A 22,068-nucleotide genomic window follows, 5' to 3' on the forward strand; every position below is an offset into this window, starting at 1 on the left:
CATTTCACCACAGCATCCGGAAGTAGGTAGGGCTTTCCTATTATGCGAGGACGTTTTGACAAGTAGACACTCGGGCTGTTATCTTTAGGATATAGGAGACTCCTGGGATCTCTAATGAAGACCCTGTGCTTTGATTTAGTAATGCCCCATTAGTAGACAATGCAGCAGTCTAGAGCTCTCAATACTTCACATACATTTGATTTTTTAATAACTATCTGACATGTTGTTCCCTGCTAACGTACTATAAGCCCTCAGCTCATTTAATTTAATGGTGGTCTAGGAGAGCTTGTAAGAGCCTGGCTGAGTTTAAGAGACCGTTGGATGGACAGGAAGAGGAGAATTTCATTATTGTTACTGTTAAAGCCCCCTCCTCTCTACCTCTCTCTCGGAGACGTGTCCTGCATTCTGCCTTCATGTGCCAGCTGGGGAGGAGGGAAAGAAAGCAAAACCCACAGAGGATTTCTGACTACCTTTGGATCATGTGGCTGCAAGTGTGAAATTGGTGCCACGGTGGATTCAACTCTCAAGTGTCGGAAACTGCGCCAAATAAAAGTCTGTCAGGAGAGGAAGCAGACATTTTGGTGAAACGAGTTATTAAACTATGACAACATAATTGCAGGTGTTGATTACACCTTGTTCTTTGCAAAGCTCTGCCCCCCTGAGTTCTTTCATCCAGTCCTTTTTAGTTTAAAAAGGATCCTGAGGATTTTCGAACTGCTCAATTTGGATCAACCTTGATCCACGGCCAGCTGCCCCTGAACCACTGGCATGCTGGTACTTTACCAATCATCCAGAAGGAGTTCATGTAAACACCACTTTGATCTCAGTGACGTCAACCACACGAACCCCCGGTCTGAATAAATAAGCCTGAGAGTTTGCGAGGAGGAGAGCAGTTTAATAAAAGTAGCGATCTATGGGGCTGTAAGGAGTTTGTGCCAAAGGCGGTGTTTGTTGTCGGTAAAGCTCACATGCTGCGGGGGCAGTGAGAGTTCAAAGTTAACACACCAACTGTCACCTGTTGGGGGCCAAACACACCACCCACTCACACACCTGTGTTTCTATTCAAACGCAAATAGGAGGTATAAAGGCAAGACGTAATGCAGGTTTTACTTTGCTTTTGAAACTTTGACATTTTATTACTGTAAAAAGACAAGACATGAAAAACATTTTAAAAACACATTTGAAATAGAAACATTATCTTAATCATCTTTTTTTTTTATTGATTTGTACAACTTGCCTCCTATGTAAAAACTTGTTCTTCGACAATCTAACATTAAAAACCTGAAAACTGAAACATGATACAAAAGAGTATGCTGACACTTTGGAATGTTGCATGAATAATGAACAGCTTTTCTGATATGATAAAATTCCAGTTCTGTAAGTTATGATATAAATGTCTATAAAATCACATTTGGGGATTTTTGCTGAAGTGCAGTATTTTATCCAGTGCATGACTGAACGACCATCCCCGAGAATTTAACAGGTTTGCACATTTTAAATGATGAGGTGGTTATAAGATTTAAAAAGGCACAGCTTTTTTATGTGTTCTGTAAATTTCCAGCACAACTGACATACCAGTATTGTATGGTTTATGACTCAAACAGATCACAAATGGCCAGGTGTGTTTTTGACACAGACAAGGCTGGGAACAGAGGGTCAGTAAACCTGTGCTTGAAGGAATGCATCAATGCTAGACTGCCCCCTGGTGTCACATTAAAGAATGATAAAACGCCCTCCTCAAAGTCGAGGAACACTCCTACCCTCTGCAGCCCGTCTGCATCCACAGGAACCGCCACCTTGTTATGCAGAGCTTCCACCTTCCTTCTGTCACAGGCCAGGCACCAGGAGTACGAGTTGAAGCCCAGACGAGAGTTGTCCTTTTGGCCTTTCCTCTCTATCTGACCCTCACAGAGCCCAACCTTCCAGCGGCCTTCATCCACAGGCACATTCACCTCCCAGTACCAGCGCCCCTCCCCCAGGAGACAGGAGGCCAGGACCTGTGGAAAGGAGCTGAAGCGAGCCTCGTGCTCTGCGTAGACCTGCTGGGTTTCGCTGTAGGCCACTCTCTTGTTGTTATGAGACAGCTGCAGCTTGGGATGGGCAGTATCTGCATCCAACAAGGGGACGGTGCCATCTGTACACAGGGAGGGAAATTAAAGAAGACTTCAGATGAGAAGATTAAGACTAATTGAACATGTCACCTTTAGGCCTACAGGATGCATTCAGTCCTTTGGTTTAATTAGCTTTGATTCATCCATGAGTGGAAAGTAAACAGGTGCCTGTATGAAAAAAAAAAACCACATCTCACAGAGCAGTCTGTAGAGGTCTCTGTGTTTGCCTGGCACGGTGATGACGACTGTGTCGAGACGTTTTTCGGTCCACTTCTGCAGACAGTTCAGCCGGCCACGATCCACTTCCTCTGGAGCCTCGAACTGGTCCACACAGTTCCCCATTTCACTAGACCTGGTGAAGAAGAGCAGAGTGAGTGGAGAACATAAAGATTTAAGACTATTACACTTCTTTATTACCTTATAGGAGGCATGTGGACAAAAAAATCAATACTAACAAGAAACCAAGTCTTTGTTGTTGTTTTTGTAGTCTTTATCTATTAGAGCTATTTTTTGTTGGTAGCACATTTAGCCTTTGACATGTTCAGTAAATCACCTCTTTACATGCATCTAGAGAGAAACTTAGAAGAAATGACTTACAGTTGGGCGACCTTGCTGTATTCCTGTTACGTGAGAAAAAAGAAAAACACATTTCCTTGTGTTAGTGTTCATAAGCCAGTAGTAAATCTTATATTTTACCAACAAACAAACAGGTGTTTCTCCTGAAATCCAACACACCATAATGAAGAGCTGGTCCTGAATACGTTTGTCCCCCTTTGCATCAGCCAGCCCCTCCAGGGTGTGGAGGCCTTGCTGGATGGACTGCAGGGAGCTCTGGAGGTAGCCGAGTTTCTCCTCTAGTCCCCCCAGAGCCCTGCTCTCCTCCTTCGTCACACACTCGAGAGCTGTTTGCTCCTCCTGCTCCAGGGCCTCTCTGATGGTTCCGTACTGCTGCTGCACCCCGGCTCGAGCCTCACTTAAAACCACCTGGAAAGACACAACGTAAAACAACATCTAATGCAATACTCTTGATTTCTAAAGGATCTACTTGCTGCAGTTAGAGGCCTCTGATGTTTAAATATTCGCCTATGATGCGACCAACAGACATAATGATAAATGCTAATAAATGAACTACTCTTTGGCTGTAAAGGCTCATTTATACTTTTATGTGCAAAAATAAATCCATTCATTTCAAATGTTGTAAACATCACTATCTACATACTCCCATGTGTCCTTTATGTCGGCATAGATACATCCACCTGATGGCACTAGAGGGCAGAGTCAAAAGTCTCTGACAACAACAAATGAAGTAAAATAGAGGAGGTGGTAATAATGTGCCTTTTAACTGAGGCAGCATTGTAGACAGTAGTGATCTGATTGGCCATTAAATACATTATAAATGAGCCCTAACGCTTCTCTAATTCGAGGATAAATTGTATGAGGAGGACCAGTCTTCCAAGTCTGATAAGAAACCATCTGCATGGTACATGACTGTACAAATTAGTTCCATTTGTCACTTTAAGTCAGAGAAAGAAAACATTTTCTTCCAGTTTCAAGCAACATAAATACATGCATGACTTAGTGAGACTATGAAACTAATTCTCTTACTCTGAAGGTTTCTTTCTTCTGCGTGAGTTCAGTCAATCTGTTCTTTACTTCCTGTTCAGCCACCTGTAGCTGATTGATTTCTTCTTTTAGGTTACCCTGAGGAAAAAGTATAGTGAGACAAGAAATAAATCCATTTAATTATTGTTACGGCTACGTTTACATCAATCTCAACTTTAGCCACAGTTATTGTGCATAGTATATGTGGTGCTGTAAAGTCACCACTTACCCTGAGCTCACTCTCTGCCTCCCTGATGCTGATGCAGACGTGGTCACGATGCGAGCCTATGACTGTACACACCGTGCACACACACACTCCACACTGCCGACAGTAGATGCGATTTATCTCCTGGTGCTCCTGGCACCTCCAGGGAGAAAAATCCTCCATGGGAGGAACCAGAGTGTGATTCTGGAAGACAGGGGACTCCAGGTGGGGACGCAGGTGCTCTGTACACATGGATGCTCCGCACACCAGACAGGTCTTCACAGCAGACTGACACCTGGTTTTAGGGCAATAATGGCAGGGCACAGGGCTGGCATTTTTGCTGGCTGACCCTGGGAAGATGCCAACACGACTTGGGGATCCTGAGGCAGCAGCAGGATGTTTGGTGGATATCAGGGGAGGCTTGCTGACGTGATGTACAGGAGATTTACCTTTACCTGGAGTTGAGACCCCAGGAAAGGGAACAAAGTTGGCAGATGAGGCAGGTATCTTTGGTGATGCTTGAATTCCTGTCACTTGTGTGTCCTTTTTGGGGGTTGTAACAGTAGGTGCATCACATATATCTACTTCATTGGAGGTGTCAGAGTCATCCAATGAGACGACATCCTCTGATTGTTGCTGGCTCTGTTGGGTTGAGATGTCTTGTGGCACATCACTTGCAGGTACTGCCTTGCTGTCAGAGTTGTCACCTGAGGATATGCCATCACTGCGCTCAGACTGTGTAGATTCTGGGTGCACTGCTTTCTTGGGTGTCTCCACACTGGTTGACTGCCCGGGTTTATCTGAGAAGGAAGTGGTGGCAGTCTCGGTTTCGTTGGAACGCTCACAGGGAGATTCCACAGTTGATCGCTTTGTTTCAGGTTGCTCTGATACAGGTGTGCTGGCTTTTCTCTTCCCCAGAAGTCGGCTGCCGAGTGAGGGCCTCCGCAATAAGGAGTCAAATGCATTTGGGTTGTCATTACTGGATGTGCCTTTAAAAATAGAATACAAGCAAAGCAAAACTGTTCAGAGGGAAGGTTGACTGAGCACTTTTACAGCAATACTTAATATAAACACCTGCAAGCTTTCCGATGCCCAACACAACTGTGCTTGACTTTTAGTGCCCACTGAGCAGTTCCATTTTAGGCAGTTTAAGCAGTGACTATCTCACTTCTTTGCACTTTTGTGAGTTATAATGCTGCTTTGCAAGCTGACTTAGGAAAGTCTGTGGGCTGCCATAAACTAACTGACATACAACTGGTAGTAACTAGCAAAAACACTTAATTTTTTTGTGATATTCGCATAAGAAACTAACCAATCATGTCATGGCTAATACCTGATCCACTTAATACAGATAGTATCAGCACAGATACTGATCCTGAATATCACATCGGTGCATCCTTACAGCCGGTATTCAGCTTGAAATGACTGTCTGTGCAATTGTGATTCAAAGTTGCTGCTCGAATCTCTGCTGCATCAGGCATAAGTTAAGCAGTGAAACACAAATCATATAATGTAGAAAGGGCAAAAGTCTAAAAATAATCTTGCTGATTTGTGCTAAACACGGGAAAACTGCATGAACACTAGAGATGAGACAATTTTTCGATTACGCTGTCATCTATTAGATTAATCCCTGACTAAATTAATAATTGATGAATCGATTTGAGTAATTTTTTTTATTAAAAATGTCAAAATTGTCTCATTCAAGCTTCTTAAATTTGAATTTTCCCTGGTTTCTTTACTTATGTATGGCAGTAAATTGAATATCTTTGGATTGTTGTTGACAACATACACCTATCAGCTAAAACATGAAAACTACTAACAGGTGAAGTGAACAACATTGATCATCTTGTCACAATGCAATGTTCTGTTGGGAAACCTTTGGATGCTACTTGACACACTCCACCCACCTAAACACCAGTGCAAACCAGATATCCCCCCTCATGGCAGCGGCAGTCCCCAGTAACAGGGGCCCCCTAACAGGATAGTGCACCATGCCACACCAGAAAAACCTCTCAGGAATAGCCATAGGAACATGACAAAGCGCTCAAGGTGTCGACCTGGCCTCCAAATTCTCCAGATCCCAATCTGATCAAACATCTGTGCTGGTACCACACCTCACATCCCACAGGACTCAAAAGATCCGAAACTAACGCCCTGGTGACAGACACCAACTGACACCCTCCAGAGGTCCTGTGTCCATGCCTTGACAGGTCAGAGCCAGGTCCAGTCCAAGGAGGACCCACTGTGGAACGGAGTTTCCACTAGTGTACCAGCACGTCCCTTAAATGTCCAATCACATTGGGATCTGGGGTATTTGGAGGCAAAGACGACACCTTGAGCTCTTTGTCCCATTCCTCAGGTCATTCCTGAGCAGCTTTTGTGGCACTGCCATTGACAAGTGCTATTGCCATGAGGGGGGGTTTATTTTGTCTGCAGTGGTGGAGTGCATCAAGTAGCATCCACATGAATGCCAGGACCCAAGGTTTCCCAGCAGAACATTGCACTGTAACAAGATGATCGATGTTATTCACTTCACCTCCCAGTGGTTTTAATGTTTTGGCTGATTGATGGATTTAAGTACATCATTTTGGACTTTGGGAAACACTAAAAAACATTTTTTCCCCAATATTTTTTGGCATTTATCAACAAAACAACTAGTCAATAAATAAAATAACTAACAGATCAATCAAAAATGAAAAAAATCCTTGGTTGTTGCCCTAATGAACACAGAAATGAATCAGACCTTTGACTATTTACTTAGGAAAACCACAAAGTTTGGACAGATTAGATCGAGCCTCTGACCCCTTGCACTGTCAACAAACACGTAACTTTACTATCAGTTAAATAACGTCATACATGCTGTCATGCATTTTAAAGATATGATTTTAACTAACGTTACCCATGCTGCGTAACACGCTGAAGATGTGGATGTAATAGCCTTAATGTCTTGATTAGGGTGCAAGCATGACAGCTTATCCACGTAACGTTAGCTTGGGAATAACTTTAGCTAGCATTAGCAACCCCCTGGAATAGTAAATAAAATATAAGTACTACAAGGGTGCACCCCAGTTGTGATCTTTAACGGTAACCGAGCTGTTACCGTGATAAAAGTGGTGCTTAACGTTAATGTAACACACGAGAGGAAGACAACTAACGTTAGCTAAGTTAGCTAGCATTAACTTTACTGACACTTACACCTTCATTTGTGTATTCGGCCGCTTTATAAAACGTTACTGTAAACCACCGGATAACAAACAGACGTTAACGCCGTTTTAACCGTACCTGCGGTGCTGGGAGGCTGAGTCCATCGACTGTTAGTGGGCGTCCGTTGAGTATTAAACGGCAGATTCTGGTACACTGTTTTACACCTGAACTCCGGACAGTGGTACGGCCCGTTCGGGGAGACGCTCCACAAGTCTCCGATACACCGCTGGCAGAACCGGTGGTTGCATTTCAAAGTGACGGGGTCCCGGGTCAGTTCGTCGCACAGGGGACACTTCGTCGGGGTGTCCAACGACGCTCCCATTTTGTTTTGACCGATGTTTGGTTTCTGTTTCCGCGATGTCAGGAGGTGGGGGCGGGGCTACATGTTTGAATCCCGCTCCCCCTCCCGGTAGAGCTTCTCTTAAAGGTACAGCACACGAACTAAATACACACTATAAAAATACTCCATTACAAGTAAACTGCAGCAAAGATACTGGATTACTACTTTGACTGCAGCATTCAAGTAAAGTAAAGGTAGGGTACAGAAATATTGGCAACAAAATGCACTTGTAAATAAATGAATCCATAAAACTACTGTGTTATATACTTTTTGGTATAATTTATTAGCAGCTTTTTTTTTTTTCCATTTGTTAAATATCCATCCATTTTCATCTGCTTATCCGGGGCCGGGTCGCAGGGGCAGCAGGCCAAGCAAAGCGCCCCACATCCCTCTCCCCAGCAATGCTTTCCAGCTCCTCCTGGGGGACCCCAAGGCGTTCCCAGGCCAGATGAGATATGTAATCCCTCCAGCATGTTCTGGGTCTGCCCCAGAGCCTGCTATCATCTCAACTGACCCCTTTCAATGCGAAGGAGCAGCGGCTCTATTCGAGCTCCCTCGGCATGTCCGAGCTCCTTACCCTATCTCTAAGGCTGAGCCCAGCCACCCCACAGAGGAAACTCATTTCGAAGGCTGAGCCCAGCCACCCCACAGAGGAAACTCATTTCGGCTGTTTGTATCTGCGATCTCATTCTTTCGGTCACTACCCAGAGCTCATGACCATAGGTGAGGGTTGGGACGTAGATGGACCAGTATATCGAAATTGGCTCAGCTCCCTCTTCACCACGGCGGTCCAGCACTCGTGACCAAGACCCCAAGATACTTGAACTCCCTCGCTTGAAGCAGTAACTCTCCCCCAACCCAACAAGTTTAAACAGCTTTAGAAAGAAAATTAGGGGAGCAAAAAGCCCAGTATTTCCCTCTGAAACAAAGTCAAATTGAAGTATGAAGTAGCCTAAAATGGAAATACTGAAGTACAAGTACCTCAAAAGTACACTTAATTGACAGACTTCTGTTGCTGTTTAGAATATTAACACATAATCAGTGGTGAAAGAACTGCTCAGATCATTTTATTTAAGTAAAAGTAGCAAAATCACAATGTAAAAATACACATACACAATCGGCAACTGAAGTTATAACCAGGGATGCACGATACTATCGGCACGTCATCAGTATCGGCCAATACTGGCTTTAAAATGATCTGTCAGAATCGGCCAACATGCTTTTTCTTATTTTGCACAATGAATGAATATTGCATACACTGAAAAGTATTGTACTTCACGTCTCCATCTCCTGGTGGGCCATCATGATAAGAGTATGCATGGATAATATGATGTTAATTCCACTACAGAAGACACTTGGTGATCACTAAAGTCAAAGAAATTCTAGTATAGCTTTGCCATGATAACCGAAAACACCTGTGTGCATGTGCTGAGCCTTTATTCTGTAACAGTGGGTTGTATTGTAGAAGTCAATCACGCAAAACCAAAATAACTAGCTACTATAGGCTAATTGTTAAATAAATGTAGATGAGAAAAAAGTACAATGTGCAAAAAGTAGGCCAGCGGAGTAGCACAAAATGGAAAATACTCAAGTGACGTACCCCAAAATTGTACTTAATTACAGTTTAGTACAGAGTAAGTATATAATAAATATAACGTGTCTTAATACACATGTAGTCAGTTTCATCCATCATAGGTTATGTGATTGGTTGACTTTCTAGTTCAGTGTTGTGTGAGGACACTGATGAACTCTAAGGTATTTAAACATTAGAGTTGTTTAGTAAAGTTGTTTAAGTTGCTCAGTAATTCCCAAAATATTCCCCAGTGTCTGTTTGTATCAGGATTCATTATTTTGGTATGGGTTTGTCCCAAGGAACCATATTTTTTTTTAACCTTTTGTGATTTACAATGGCATCATGTTTCATTGTGTTGAAATGGCTGAAAACAAACATTTAACCTACCAGTGAAATCCCAAGTCAAAATGCTGCAAACATTTTATGCACTCAGTCAATGTGCTGCCAGGAAATGCAATTAAATAAAATGAAGTTATTCCTCATTTTACCCCCTGGATACCCTGAAGGACTCCCATGAGGACTATGAACCACACACAACCAATCAGCCCATAAACCAGTCCAGGATTGGATCAAGAGCTGATTTGAAAGCCTGATAGTCCTGAGTGCTGTAAATCAGAGTAATAACCTTCCAACTGTTTTTTTTTCCTTTATTCCTGATGACAAAGCCATCTGAGCTGCAAGAAATAAGTTGTCGCTGTCAGCCTTAAAGCATCAGCTGCAAACAATAAAGGCTCAATGTGGTATTTTCTTATATTCTTTCATGTTCCTCTCCCCACAACATTCTTGTCTTTATGGCGGCCTGGACATGTGACTTGGATTAAAAAAGGCTATTGTGTCTTGTGAGTGAGAGGTTAATCTTTCATAATCTCAAAGAAGTTTTATCTCTTAAAGAGACTGTGTTTTCTAACTTTCATTGTCTGAAAATTTGAGGTGAGAGTTCACTGATCACCGGACAACTGTTTTGAAATTTTGTGTTCTGACTTTAGCATTAAAATGAGAAATGCATTAGGACAATGTTTGAATTAATTAATAAAAAGAGTAGCATGCGAAACTTTGGGCACCCCTGGTTAAAATTTCATAGTTAAGTAGGTCGAAGATGAACCGATCTGAACAAGCTTTTCAACATTTTAAGCAAGACTAGTGTATTATTTTTGTTTTGTACTGTTTTAGAGTGGAAAAAAGGAAAGGAACACTATGCAAAAGTATGGGCACCTCAAGACGTTTGAGCTCTCAGACAACTTTAACAGGGTCTCAGACCTTAGTTGACTTATTGGGGCTCTGGCTTGTTTACAATCATCATTAGGAAAGGCCAGGTGATACAAATTTCAAAGCTTTATAAACACTCCGACTCCTAAAATCTTGTCCCAACAATCAGCAGCCATGGGCTTCTCTAGTATGAAAACTAAAATAACTAATGCCCACAAAGCAGGAGAAGGCTATAAGAACATAGCAAAGTGTTTTCAGGAAGCTGTTTCCTCTGTTTGTAATGTAATTAAGAAATGGCAGTTAACAGGAACTGTAGAGGTCAAGTTGAGGTCTGGAAGAATAAGAAAACTTTCCAAGAGTGTGCCTGTTACATGCATTGTCTTCTTTCAAAATACACTTTGGTTTTCTAAGGAAATTTACCATTTACATACCGTCTCTTTCAAAATAAACGCACTACTTCTGTGCAACAACGCAACTTTTTTTCCTTCAACAACTAAAGCACATGGTTGGGTTTAGGAAAAAAGACCATGGTTTGGCTTTGGAATCTTACAGGACGGGAACACCTCTCTCCAGGGTGAAAGTCAGTGTTTGTTGGACCCATCTACCACCTTAATCGGACTTTCGCCACCTTAACTTTCGTTCTTGTCCCGTTGCGTTTCCCTCTGATGTCGCCAAGCACTGTTTAACTATAACGGCGACCGGCCGCGTATCATGCCAATGTTAAAGGACGGCTTTTTTCGTCAGTGTCTGATGGCGCAAGACACTGCCCAAGCACCAACAACTTCGTAGTGAGACTGGGTTAAAAATTAGGATCCTACATTTCCCATAATGCAAATCGACAGAGCCACAGAAGAAATTATGCAGCTGTTTTCAGATGCTGACTGTAAAGGCTAATCTTCATATGAAAATTCGGTGCAGTGCCCCTTTAACAAAAGTTATGTATGGTCAAAGTCAACAAAAAAAATCCACAACAGCGTTTTACAGTGAAAACCTTTATTAAGTGTTCATATATTCTTAAAGGAATCTCTTTAATTGTTCTAAGTTAATCTCCTTCTCCATGTTTGCTAATTGTTTGGTATCTATAGAATATCTATTTACACAGGAACATATCCACAGGTGACGCTGGGACAGGCCTCACTAATCCATCACCACTAGTGTCCACTCCTCAGTCACTATACATCACACTGCACCTCCATCATGTTACCCTGTATGTCCCAACAAAACAAAGGGAGTCAGAGAGAGGAACGGAAAGAGAGAGAGATCTGGAGACAAAGACGGAGACAGACTGATTTAGCTACACAACAGGAACAATTGTGTGTGTGTGAGGCTGGCATATTGGTTCTCTAGCCCAACTATTGCACACAACACATTCACACCAGCACTCACATATGTGCATGCACTCCCAGTCACGCTCTCACCTCCACAGACCTCCCGACACACACGCACAGAAGCACACTCACACCGCAGCTACGAGTCCTGCAGCACACAGTCTTAATAGCCCCCATCACAGTGTAGATACCACAGACTATAAAATATTAAATTTCTCCTCAAACTGAAGCGCTGTGCAAAGTTAGCTAGCAGGGCATTAAATGGATTTAGTTAAAATTCCTAGAACATCTTTAATATTCACTGTACATACTTTTTAATACAAGTTTTTTTTATTTTCTCTTCTTGATGATAATATTCTTATAAAATACCTTAAATATCTTTTTCCTAAATGAACAGGGGGTGTATGAGGAAAAACAAAAGAAACTAGAATTTTCATTTCATTGTCAAACTTTACATATGAAACACAATAGATTTACATCAACCCGATATTATCTGAAAATGAGCGGTTTCTTCTTTTCACAAAGAAAACATGACACACATTCTGACGGTGGTACACACGGCTAAGTGTTAACATAGTTTAATACTTGTAATTACAGAGTTTGTCGATGTCTCGTTTGAATGTACTGTGTGTGTGTGTGTGTATGTGTGTGCGCGTCGAGTTGTGTTTGTGCGTATGGGTGCGTGTGTGTGTCTTGTGTCTGTGCTCGTACTGCAGGTGTACAATGTCAACCCTGTGCCTTCTCAGGTAGGTAGTGGGTAGTCCATATACTTCTCAATAGAGTAACAGTCTCCGCCCCTGCCATGGTCTATGCGATGCTGTGCAAGGGTTAGGTCTGTAGACACACTGGGATAGAAGTGCATTGGGCTCCATCTAAGTGCTGGGGATGATTCAGGGACTGCAAGCAAAATGGATGGACTCTGAGGGAAGGTTACACTGGGGTCTTGGCAGGTAGATGTGGAAGGCAGGCTGGCTGGTTCCAAAGTATTCCTCTCCGTCACAGAGCTGGATGGCCTCCCTCCTCCGAGCTGATGTTGAGGGTTGACTGGTACTTCATGAAAACAGACACAGGGAAATTCAGGGACCTGACAGAAAGAGAAAGAGGGACATGGTGTGTTTGTACATGCTGAATGGAGTGCATTAGTTGTAACTAAGTAAGCATGTACTGCATTTCATTACAGTTTTGAGACTGTTTTTTACTCGAGTATTTCCATTTCATGCTGCTTTTAACTTCTACCAAACTACATTTAAAGGGAAATATTTCACTTTTTATATACATATTGTCTTTTTTTCTGCTGAACTATTATATTCTTGTATTAGTACTTTTACTTATGTAAAGGATGTGAGTATTCTTCCACAACTGATACTGTTATGCTCTATTATGCTAATGTGTTTTGATCTCTGATTTTTGTTTCATCTATATAATAATAATAATAATAATAATAACAATATTAATTTATATAGCACTTCTCAAAACAGATGTTACAAAGTGCTTCACAAGACAATAAAAACAGTTTGATTAAGCAAACAATGAGATATCTGCAAATAGTAAAGTGGTAAAACAAAGTGATAAAAACAAATAAATATACATAAATGTGCATAAATATGTGCATGTATCCACACAAATAGGCACGTACATAAATATACCCTTATATGCACATGCTCTGTGCACAAGCTTTAGCAGACATACGCACAAAATACTTAACATATTCGACCTTACAGAAATGCCATCCGGAAAAAAATGTGTTTTTAAATGTTTCTTTAAAAGTGGATACAGATGTAGATGATCGTATCTCGACAGGAAGTGCACTCCAGAGTTTGGGAGCCCTGACAGCAAAAACCTGATTCTCTCTTATTAAAAAAAAGTGTCCTGGGAACAGCAAGAAAAGCTGGCTAGACGATTACACGGCATGTTCTCAATTCTAGAAAAGATAAAAGCATTTATGACCTTCTCCATATCACAGAAGGACATAAAGGATTTTATTTTAAAGATGGTTCTTAATTGTAAAAAATTACTGCAATAATATAAAAATGATTTTATATCTGTATACTGATACAGACAAGTAATTTTATATACTTTATTAATAAAATTATTCCCTGAGGAGAAATTAAATTTTTCACTCTTTTTTTGTCATTAATACACAGGTCCAAAAGACGCACAAACAGGACCTATACATGCACAAAGTGGAGAGATGTCAGAGTGAGGGGGCTGCCTTGGTCAGGCGCCCCGAGTGGTTGGGGGGTTCGGTGCCTTGCTCAAGGGCACCTCGGCAATGTCCAGGAGGTGAACTGGCACCTCTCCAGTCACCAGTCCACGCTCCATATTTGGTCCGGTTGGGGACTTGAACAGGCGACCCTCCAGTTCCCAACCCAAGTCCCTATAGACTGAGCTACTTACTAAACCTATGATACGCTCATACGCTGTGATATGACATTGTTATATATTAAACACAGTAAAGTAATAAAAATGAGCTCCACCTTAACCAGCTACAACATTAAAATGCTTCTAACAAAGTAATACATGTGGCAATGATGATCAAATATTAAATATAACACTGACTACTCCATACCAAGGCAGGGCTCTGCTGGCTGTTCCTCAATCAAAACTAGATGACTGGGCTTTTGCAGTCAAGGCCCCTCAGCTCTGGAGCTCCCTATTTTAAATCACTTCTTAAAACTTACCTGTTCAGAAAGCATTTTATTAATTTAAGCACACTGTTGATTTAAAACATGTCTTATTTGATTATTATTATCATTTTTATCTTATATTGTCACTGGGTATTGTATTCTTTTACTTTTGTATTACTCTTTGATTTCATTTGCCTCCATGCAATCTTAAGGGCAGGTAGTTGCCAACTTTGCTGTCTGTTTCATTAGTGATATTTATTTTTATTTTTGGGACTCCTGTTTCTTTGTATTTCTTAAAACAGCCTGATGTTATCTGACTAAATCCTGCATTGCTTTAATTCCAGGTTCAACCATGTAAAGCTCTTTGTAACTCTGTTTTCAAGTGCTTTATGTTATTATTATTATTACAACAGGTAATTTAACTTTTAATACTTAAAGTACATTTTGCTGATATTACTGTACTTGAATGAGGCTTTGAATGCAGGACCTTTATTTGTAATGCAGTTTATTTTTGCATTGTGGTACTGCTGCTTTCATTTAAGTAAAGGATCTGAGTACTTCTTCCTCTGCCGTCTCAGGGATAGTTATTAAATTAATTTACATTTAATTTACACTGCTGTACTGTGAATGGGGGACACTAATGATATTTCACGGCTATCAAACATGAAAGAACAGTCACACTGTGCATGACGGCTCACACGCTGTCACACACTGATCGATCGATGCATATCTGAAGATGCTGATTATGTTTCGTCCTTACTTACCTACAGATTTGGTTAGGCGTTGCCTCCCTCTGCAAAAACAGAAACACAGAGTAAAATAAAAAACAACACGGTTCTCAAGGTCATGCTATTAATAGACCCCCATGTTCACGCATTGCCAAACACATGCATCCTTCAGAATGACTGCTTGTACTGCACACAAACACCAGTAGATGGCACCAGGGATGAGCTGATCGGTGAAAGTCTGTTGAGCTGTGATGAATTATTTATAAACTGTAGATTCTCCAGAGCCTTAAACTGAGGAGTGGTACATCAGTATGACAGAGAGGCTGTTTGTTGACTGGTAATGCCATTCAAGTTTTCTCTTTTGCTATGACGCTGTTTTAGATCTTTTACCTTGTCTTTTTTCCCTCATATTCGTCATTTGAAGATGAGAACATAGAAACTGCACATATCTCCTCTGAGAGTTGGTGGTGTTACTCTGTAGAGGATATTAACGGCTACATGCACAGATGACTAAACATGGCACCATGATGACGTCACATGTTTACCTCTCTCATAATAGGAAACTCACATTCCCAGCACCTTCAGTCCCTTTAAAATATCAGCATCTTTCCTTTTTTCATCACCATTGTCATTCTTTCTCCACACTTTTGTTTAATGGCTTGTTGGTTGCCCATGCCTGTCTGATTCCATTACAGTCTACAGGGCATGGACCAACTAATCCCATTTCCCTCTGGAGGGACGTACCTGTGGACCCAGGCCTTTTCACAGTGTAGACCTGCGATAGTAATGCAGACATCACATATGCACGGGCACCAGTGTAAAGGTCAGGCCATTACCATGACTAAATCATCACAACCCCTGAGGGGAAAGCGAGGCTGGGGGAATGGCAGTATCTAGAGTGAGTGTTTGATTTGTCCGCTCTGGAGTAGCTCTTGGAAAAGCCTTCTGCTCTCAATCAGATGCTCCCCTCCGATGACACTTTAAAGACAAATCTTAAGACATACGTGTTGTCAGTGGCCTTTGGTTGCTCTTAGTGGTTTTGATATTTTACTACTTTATAATCTTTAATTGTTACCAGCCTTTTTCTGTTTTATATTTGTGTACATACAATATTGCTTTGTAATTTCTTCCATGCCATTCATTTTAATTTGTTCAGCACCATGATCATCTTCAGTTGTTTTTAAATGTGCTATATAAAAAAAACTTGATTTGATTTGACTACTGTAGAAACAACATGGTGGACATTGTGGAAGAGGACCTGCTCTGCTTGTGGATAAAAACGTCTCATTCTTAAGTAACGAAAGCACAACAATTCTTATTTATAGGTGATTATAAACGGTTAAAAATATAGTTATGAATATTATATACCATTTCTGCCAATAGATGCCCCTAACTGCTACACACTGGACCATTAAATTTAATTCTGAAGACGTTAAAACCACTTAAGAAGCCGATGTTTCCAAAAGTGCATCTTGACAAAATATACCTTGTTTGAAAGCACAAAGCACAGTGACAGCAGTTGCTAATTTTGCAACAGTCCATACAAATTGTAATTGTAAATCATTAGATGCAAAAGGAAAAACACTGAGAAATTTGGTCAGTATCACTTACATTACTCTGTTACCTTTTAGAAGAGACCATGGCCATGTCTAGTCAAAGTGGGTGAAGAACAGGAAGTATTTTGTTTTAGGTAGGCCTGTGTCTCTTTAGGTTTGTGGACAAAAAGGGAGTGTTCGTTAAGGGTTTAAAATGAGAGCACATTATTTATGTTTTTGGGTGGCTGTGGCTCAGGAGGTAGAGCAGGCTGTCCACTAATCAGTAGATTGGCAGTTCGATCCCGTCTCCTCCAGTCAGCATGTCACAGCATCCTCGGTTTGTGAGAGTGTGTGAATATCTAACTGAGTAGCAGATGGCATCTTGCATGGTAGTCACGGGCCACCAGTGTATGAATGTGTCTGAATGGGTCTATGTGACAAGTATGTGTAAGTGTAGCGTTAACTAGAAAGGCGCTACTCAAGTACAAGTCCATTCACCACCACTGATGTCTACACATCTACTTTTTTTGCATATTAAACTTGTTATTAAAAAGCTGGCTCATGCAGTCCTTTCACTAATGTACAAATTCATTTACAGCTTCCTAAATTCATTTTTACAGAGGCTGAATCAAAAGCTCATTACATCAAAACTTTACTTTCAGTTGTCATGAATAAAAGAGCATGGAATTCAGCTCATAGAATAAAGCTTGCCAGACAATACTGTGTGTTTTACCACTGCCTTAATGAGTGCACACTTTCTATTTCCAGTCTGGTGGAAAGTCAAGTGGATTGTGATAAATGTGGAATCTATTCTTAAAGAGCAACTTTACGCTATAAAGTATTACTTAACTGTAAGTGTGTGCCAGCCCACTGTAGCACAAATTGCATTGAGAGTGCACTTTTAGAGCAATTTGTCCGGTACCGCTCAGCCACCTGAAACCTGATTCCTCATTGATGACTCAAAGATTCAAAACTTATACACGATGTAAAGAGGCAGAGGCATCAAAAATCCATATTTTTCCTCTTACTTGCCGTGCTGTTCATCAGTCTAGATTGTTTTGGTGTGAGTTGCAGAGTGTTGTAGATATTGGCCGTCAAACACATCTGCCTTCTCTCCAATATAATGGAACTAGATGGCACTCAGCATGTGGTGCTCAAAACAATAAAAAATACATTTGAAAAACTCAACAGCAATGTGTCTTTCCAGAAATCATGACCAGCTTATTCAAAATAATCCACAGACCTTGTTGTGAGCAGTTTCATGTAGGAACTATTTTATTTGTACCGTAGTACACCCACTAACTGTATCACCACACAAAAGGAAGGGTGCATCTACTCATGGGTGAGAGGCAGAGACCTGCATTGGGTCAAGTACCCCTCTTGTATCCTGCGGTTGACCTGCAAAAAAGGTGATTTGCAGGTGATATATTATCTTAATTTTATTTCAGAGTTTGGTTCTGGATGGGAAAAAAATGTGCCAGTCTGATTGCAAGTGTTACAATATTTAAAAATAGATGAGAATAATGATAATCTAATTTAATGTTTTACCATTTTAATCCATTTACTGCTGACTTTTTGTGTCGGCTGTCTTCTGTCCAACCTTGAATTTAAGAGATGCTTCTAACAGGCATGTTAACTGTGGAGATGCACTGCTCAATATAATGAAAATAAGCCAAAAAATAATAATTTAAATGATATTTCCTGAATTATTTTTGTTTTAAAATACAATTTCTTAGTTTCACATGTATGAAAAGTCTCAAAATGATCACTTTAAACATGCTGCCTGACCGAATTATTTGAACAGAGCATTATAGGATTTACAGTTTTGGGTTGGGCCGTGAATCTTGTTTCAGTGGGTCAGGTTGTGGAAGCAATTGCTCTAATGTGCAGGTGAAGGGGCGGTGCACTATATAATGTCACAGTTCTTGTTCGGGAGTGGGTCTTGCAAATTAGACCTGTGCAGGATTCTGACGAGAGGGATGTGCTATATCTCCAACACTCGGCAACTCACCAAAACAATCTAGACTGATATAGAGCACTGCAGGGGTGACTTGCTCTTTTAAAATAATTGGAGATTCAGGGGAATCTGTTTCCAGTTCTGCACACATTTACTTTGCATTTTATATGTATGGAGAAGTATTTATGATTTCACTCAGTTAACTCCAAGAATGTATAGCCTAATGATTAATGAAGTTGTCCTACAGCCAAAATAAATTATTCGACGTTGCTGGCAAGTAGCAGTCCTGTTGAAGATACTAAATCCCAACATGCTGCTGGAGAGCTACTCCGAGTAAATATCACTTTTTAAAATCAGATTATTCTCACCCTTGCTCTCAGCCAGCAGCTCCTCTGTCATGAGTCCGTCCTGCCGGTTCCCCAGGACGAAAGCCAGGAAGGAGAGGATGAGAGCGTCCAGGATGCCCATGATAGCCAAGATGTAGGCCCAACGCACTGAGCAAGCCCCCAGGCTGTATTTGTCCGTCTGCTCTCCGCACATCCTCCGCACCTCGTCGCTGTCCCAACCATCAGGGTAAATCATACAGCCCAGCACCAAACAGACACCTGAAGGATGGGTGAAAGACGGACAAGAGAGTTGGCGTCATTAGGAGGGAAAGTGGATGAAAGAGAGGGAGGAGGAACAAAAGGTATAAGAGCATAAAAGAGTTGGGGGGGGGTAATACATGAGGTCAGGGATAATGAGATTTTGTGGGGAAATGAGAAATAAAAAGAAGAACGATCATTTCAAGTGCTTTAAAAAAAAACAACAACGTCCACCTGATTCTCCTCTGTGGAGATTTGCTGCGTTTCTGTTGCATTTATCACATTGATTTTCATTCCCTCCCTTAGGCGGGAAATAAGTGTCTAGACACAATGAGTGCGAGTGGAAGAGCAGTAAAAATAGCAGTAAACAACCCCAGCAACAGTCAGAGCCAGACACAATAGCAACGAGAGATTATTAGAGTGTTGTAGCTGCTCTGATAATATAAAGTGTCCTGACAAACTGCCTGGGATTTCCTCCCATTCACATAGTTTACTTGTTTTTCTTACACAGCTGCATGGATGTCTCTCCCCCTTCTTGGATTTTAAATAGTGATAATATTAGATTTTAACTCGCCGTTCTTCATTCTCAGTTTTTCACCCAAAGGGTAAAATCTCTCTCATCTTCAATTTGGGTCTCTCTCATCTTCAGTTTAAAAGAGATTCTTCTCTGAGGTGATGCTGCGGCAGAATGGCACAAGAAGAAAAAAAAATAAAAAAAAATGAAAGCCCGTGCACAGTCTTGCAGCCTTCTCTCTTCTTCTTTTGATTTTTTTTTAACTAAGCTCTCCTCATTCTCAGTTTTTGCCCAAGGGGTAAAATCTCTCTCATCTTCAATTTGGATTAGGTTCTCCTTTGAGGTGATGTTGCAGCAGCACAGCAGAAGACCTGGAAAAAGAAGCTGACTGCACAATTATCCAGAGTGCATTGCACATTAATAATAAAACACACACTCCCCACTTCTTTATCCCCTAAACACATGCTTGCGATGTTTCCTCCCTGAATGCTGCTTGTTTGTGTAGCAGGGTGTAGGCTTTTCAGCATTATTCTAGTTTGCTACCCATGTAATCTGCATTTTTAAATACCTGCATGCTGCTTTCATTTGTACGTCCTTCAAACTGAAATGCATGTGTATATAACTTGTGTGTCCTCATTTGTATCTCCCAGGACTCTGCAAAGTCTTACAACAAAAACTGAGATCTTCTCCTCTTGTATGCATACACAAGCTGCCCACACACTCACACACTGCAGTTTGTTACAGTAATGCTGCAGTCTTTAATAGTGCCGAAAGACATCAGGGGGTGTTGGGAGACGTTTCGGCGAGAGAAAGCGAGTGAGAGTGAAATTACAGGGCAGTATATGCCGCAGACAAACTGCATACCTAACAGAGCAGAGCGGCCCCTCGACTCCTCCCACCTTCCCCCCACGGCTCCAACTGTCATAACAAAATTCACATGCACACAGAGGTTCAGAGAGCAGGGACTCAGGTACTTATTCAGGCTCAGATGGACGGATGGAGGAGCGCTGCAGTGATCATTTCCATTTCAAACATTTCTATGCATGAAAATATTTCTTTACTTTGTTTAATAGCTACGGAGCAAACAATGTGTGACCCTGGTTTTATGAGAGACTAGATTTTTTTTACTGTTTTCACTGACTCACCGATAGACAAAATCAAAAAACAAAAACAAAAAATTAAAGGACCAGTGTATAAGATTTAGGGGGATATACTGGCAGAGATGGAATATGATATAAGAGGTCTGTTTTCTTAAGTGTATAATCACTTGAAAATTAGAATCATTGTGTTTTTGTTACCTTAGAATGACCCATTTATATCTACACAGGGATCAGGTCCATGTCCACATAGTCGGCCATGTTGTGTGGCCATGTCTCTACAGTCGCCCAGAAGAACAAACGAAACACTGGGTGTTTCTCAAAGTCAAGGAAGGATCCTGAAATGGCTGAATTTCAAAGATGCAATGTCATCAAATCCCCCCTAAGGGCTGTTCCAGTGTCAAGGATGCTTCAAACTCTACTGAGGACTGAGTCCTTCTTTCAGAGAGTTTTCAAGGATGCATGTGTGGATCCTCAGCTGGTATAGAGTACCCACAATTCTTTGGGCATGATTTGCTGGTGAAGGTGGGGTCTCTTCACTGAAACCTGTGCCAGTCAATATGTCATTTATTTGGATTAATATCTCCAGAGGTTCTTATGATACATACAAAATGCATACAAAAATACTGACAGAAACCTCATAATTTACACTTTCCAATTTGTCCACTGCCAAATAATACAATGTTTAAAATACCGTCATTAAGATAAAACATAAAAGTTTTTAAAGTACTCATTTTCAGCAGTGATAGAGTGTTAAATGTAATGCAGAAATATATTCTCCATAAAAGTCATGTGACTCTGAAAGTACTGCTTACATTTGTTCAAATTGTACAACAACATTAGAGAGTGCCAAAATTATCACAGTATCCTGAAACCCATCAGTCTGCTGAGGATTAATGACGCACACCCAGGGACACTCGTTAGCCTGTTCCAGTGTGTGCTCACCAGAGATAGGGACTCGAGTCATTGTGACTTGGACTCGAGTCGACTCGAGTCGCTGTTTTGATGACTTGAAGACTTGAGACTTGACTCGGACTTGGAAGTTAAAGACTCGGGACTTGACTTGACTTGAGACACGATGACTTGAATGACTTGAGTGTTATTTACACCATGTTTTCGGTTAGAATATAAAATTAATAATTTAATTTAAAAAATAATGTCGATTACCCGGTAGGAGCGCAGGCTGAGAATGGCGTTGTCATGATTGGATCACTACCCCGTCAATCAGTCATGCCCTCTCTACGTACCTTACGTGTTTATTGGAGAAACAGGCCCTCTTATATCAGGTAGGCATCAACATGTCAGTGGGAGGGGTACCGAGAGTCGTCGTCTTCAGCTTTCGGAATTACCATTATTACGGCAAAAGACGAACAGCACAGTGCAAGACATGCCACATAAACATCTCGGACAGCCAGGCGACAACTTCAAACTTTGTTCGTCATTTGAAGAGCCATTCT

The 22,068-nt window shown here is 41.2% G+C and overlaps 2 protein-coding genes across 2 annotated transcripts in view; both read right to left on the minus strand.

Moving 5' to 3' along the window:
• Positions 1 to 1,131: 1,131 nt before the first annotated feature.
• si:dkey-29p10.4 (E3 ubiquitin/ISG15 ligase TRIM25) lies at positions 1,132 to 7,478 on the minus strand. The gene is made up of 7 exons (XM_050073175.1): positions 7,201 to 7,478; positions 3,943 to 4,907; positions 3,717 to 3,812; positions 2,847 to 3,095; positions 2,709 to 2,731; positions 2,309 to 2,463; positions 1,132 to 2,134 (listed from the first exon to the last, which is right to left on the minus strand). The coding sequence occupies exons 1-7, from the start codon at positions 7,442 to 7,444 to the stop codon at positions 1,590 to 1,592; spliced, it is 2,277 nt and encodes a 758-aa protein (XP_049929132.1). The 5' UTR covers positions 7,445 to 7,478; the 3' UTR covers positions 1,132 to 1,589.
• Positions 7,479 to 11,237: 3,759 nt separating this feature from the next.
• The window catches only part of LOC126407911 (LHFPL tetraspan subfamily member 3 protein-like), a 42,239-nt gene continuing 31,408 nt past the window's right edge, over positions 11,238 to 22,068 (minus strand). Inside the window, exons 2-4 of the mRNA XM_050073184.1 lie at positions 18,785 to 19,021; positions 14,961 to 14,989; positions 11,238 to 12,653 (exon numbers count right to left, since the gene is read on the minus strand). Coding sequence (XP_049929141.1) covers positions 14,973 to 14,989; positions 18,785 to 19,021 — 254 coding nt within the window. The 3' untranslated portion in view covers positions 11,238 to 12,653; positions 14,961 to 14,972. The remainder of the gene's footprint in view (positions 12,654 to 14,960; positions 14,990 to 18,784; positions 19,022 to 22,068) is intronic.

The sequence above is a fragment of the Epinephelus moara genome, chromosome 20 (genome assembly GCF_006386435.1).
Source record: "Epinephelus moara isolate mb chromosome 20, YSFRI_EMoa_1.0, whole genome shotgun sequence".
Classification (NCBI taxonomy): domain Eukaryota; kingdom Metazoa; phylum Chordata; class Actinopteri; order Perciformes; family Serranidae; genus Epinephelus; species Epinephelus moara.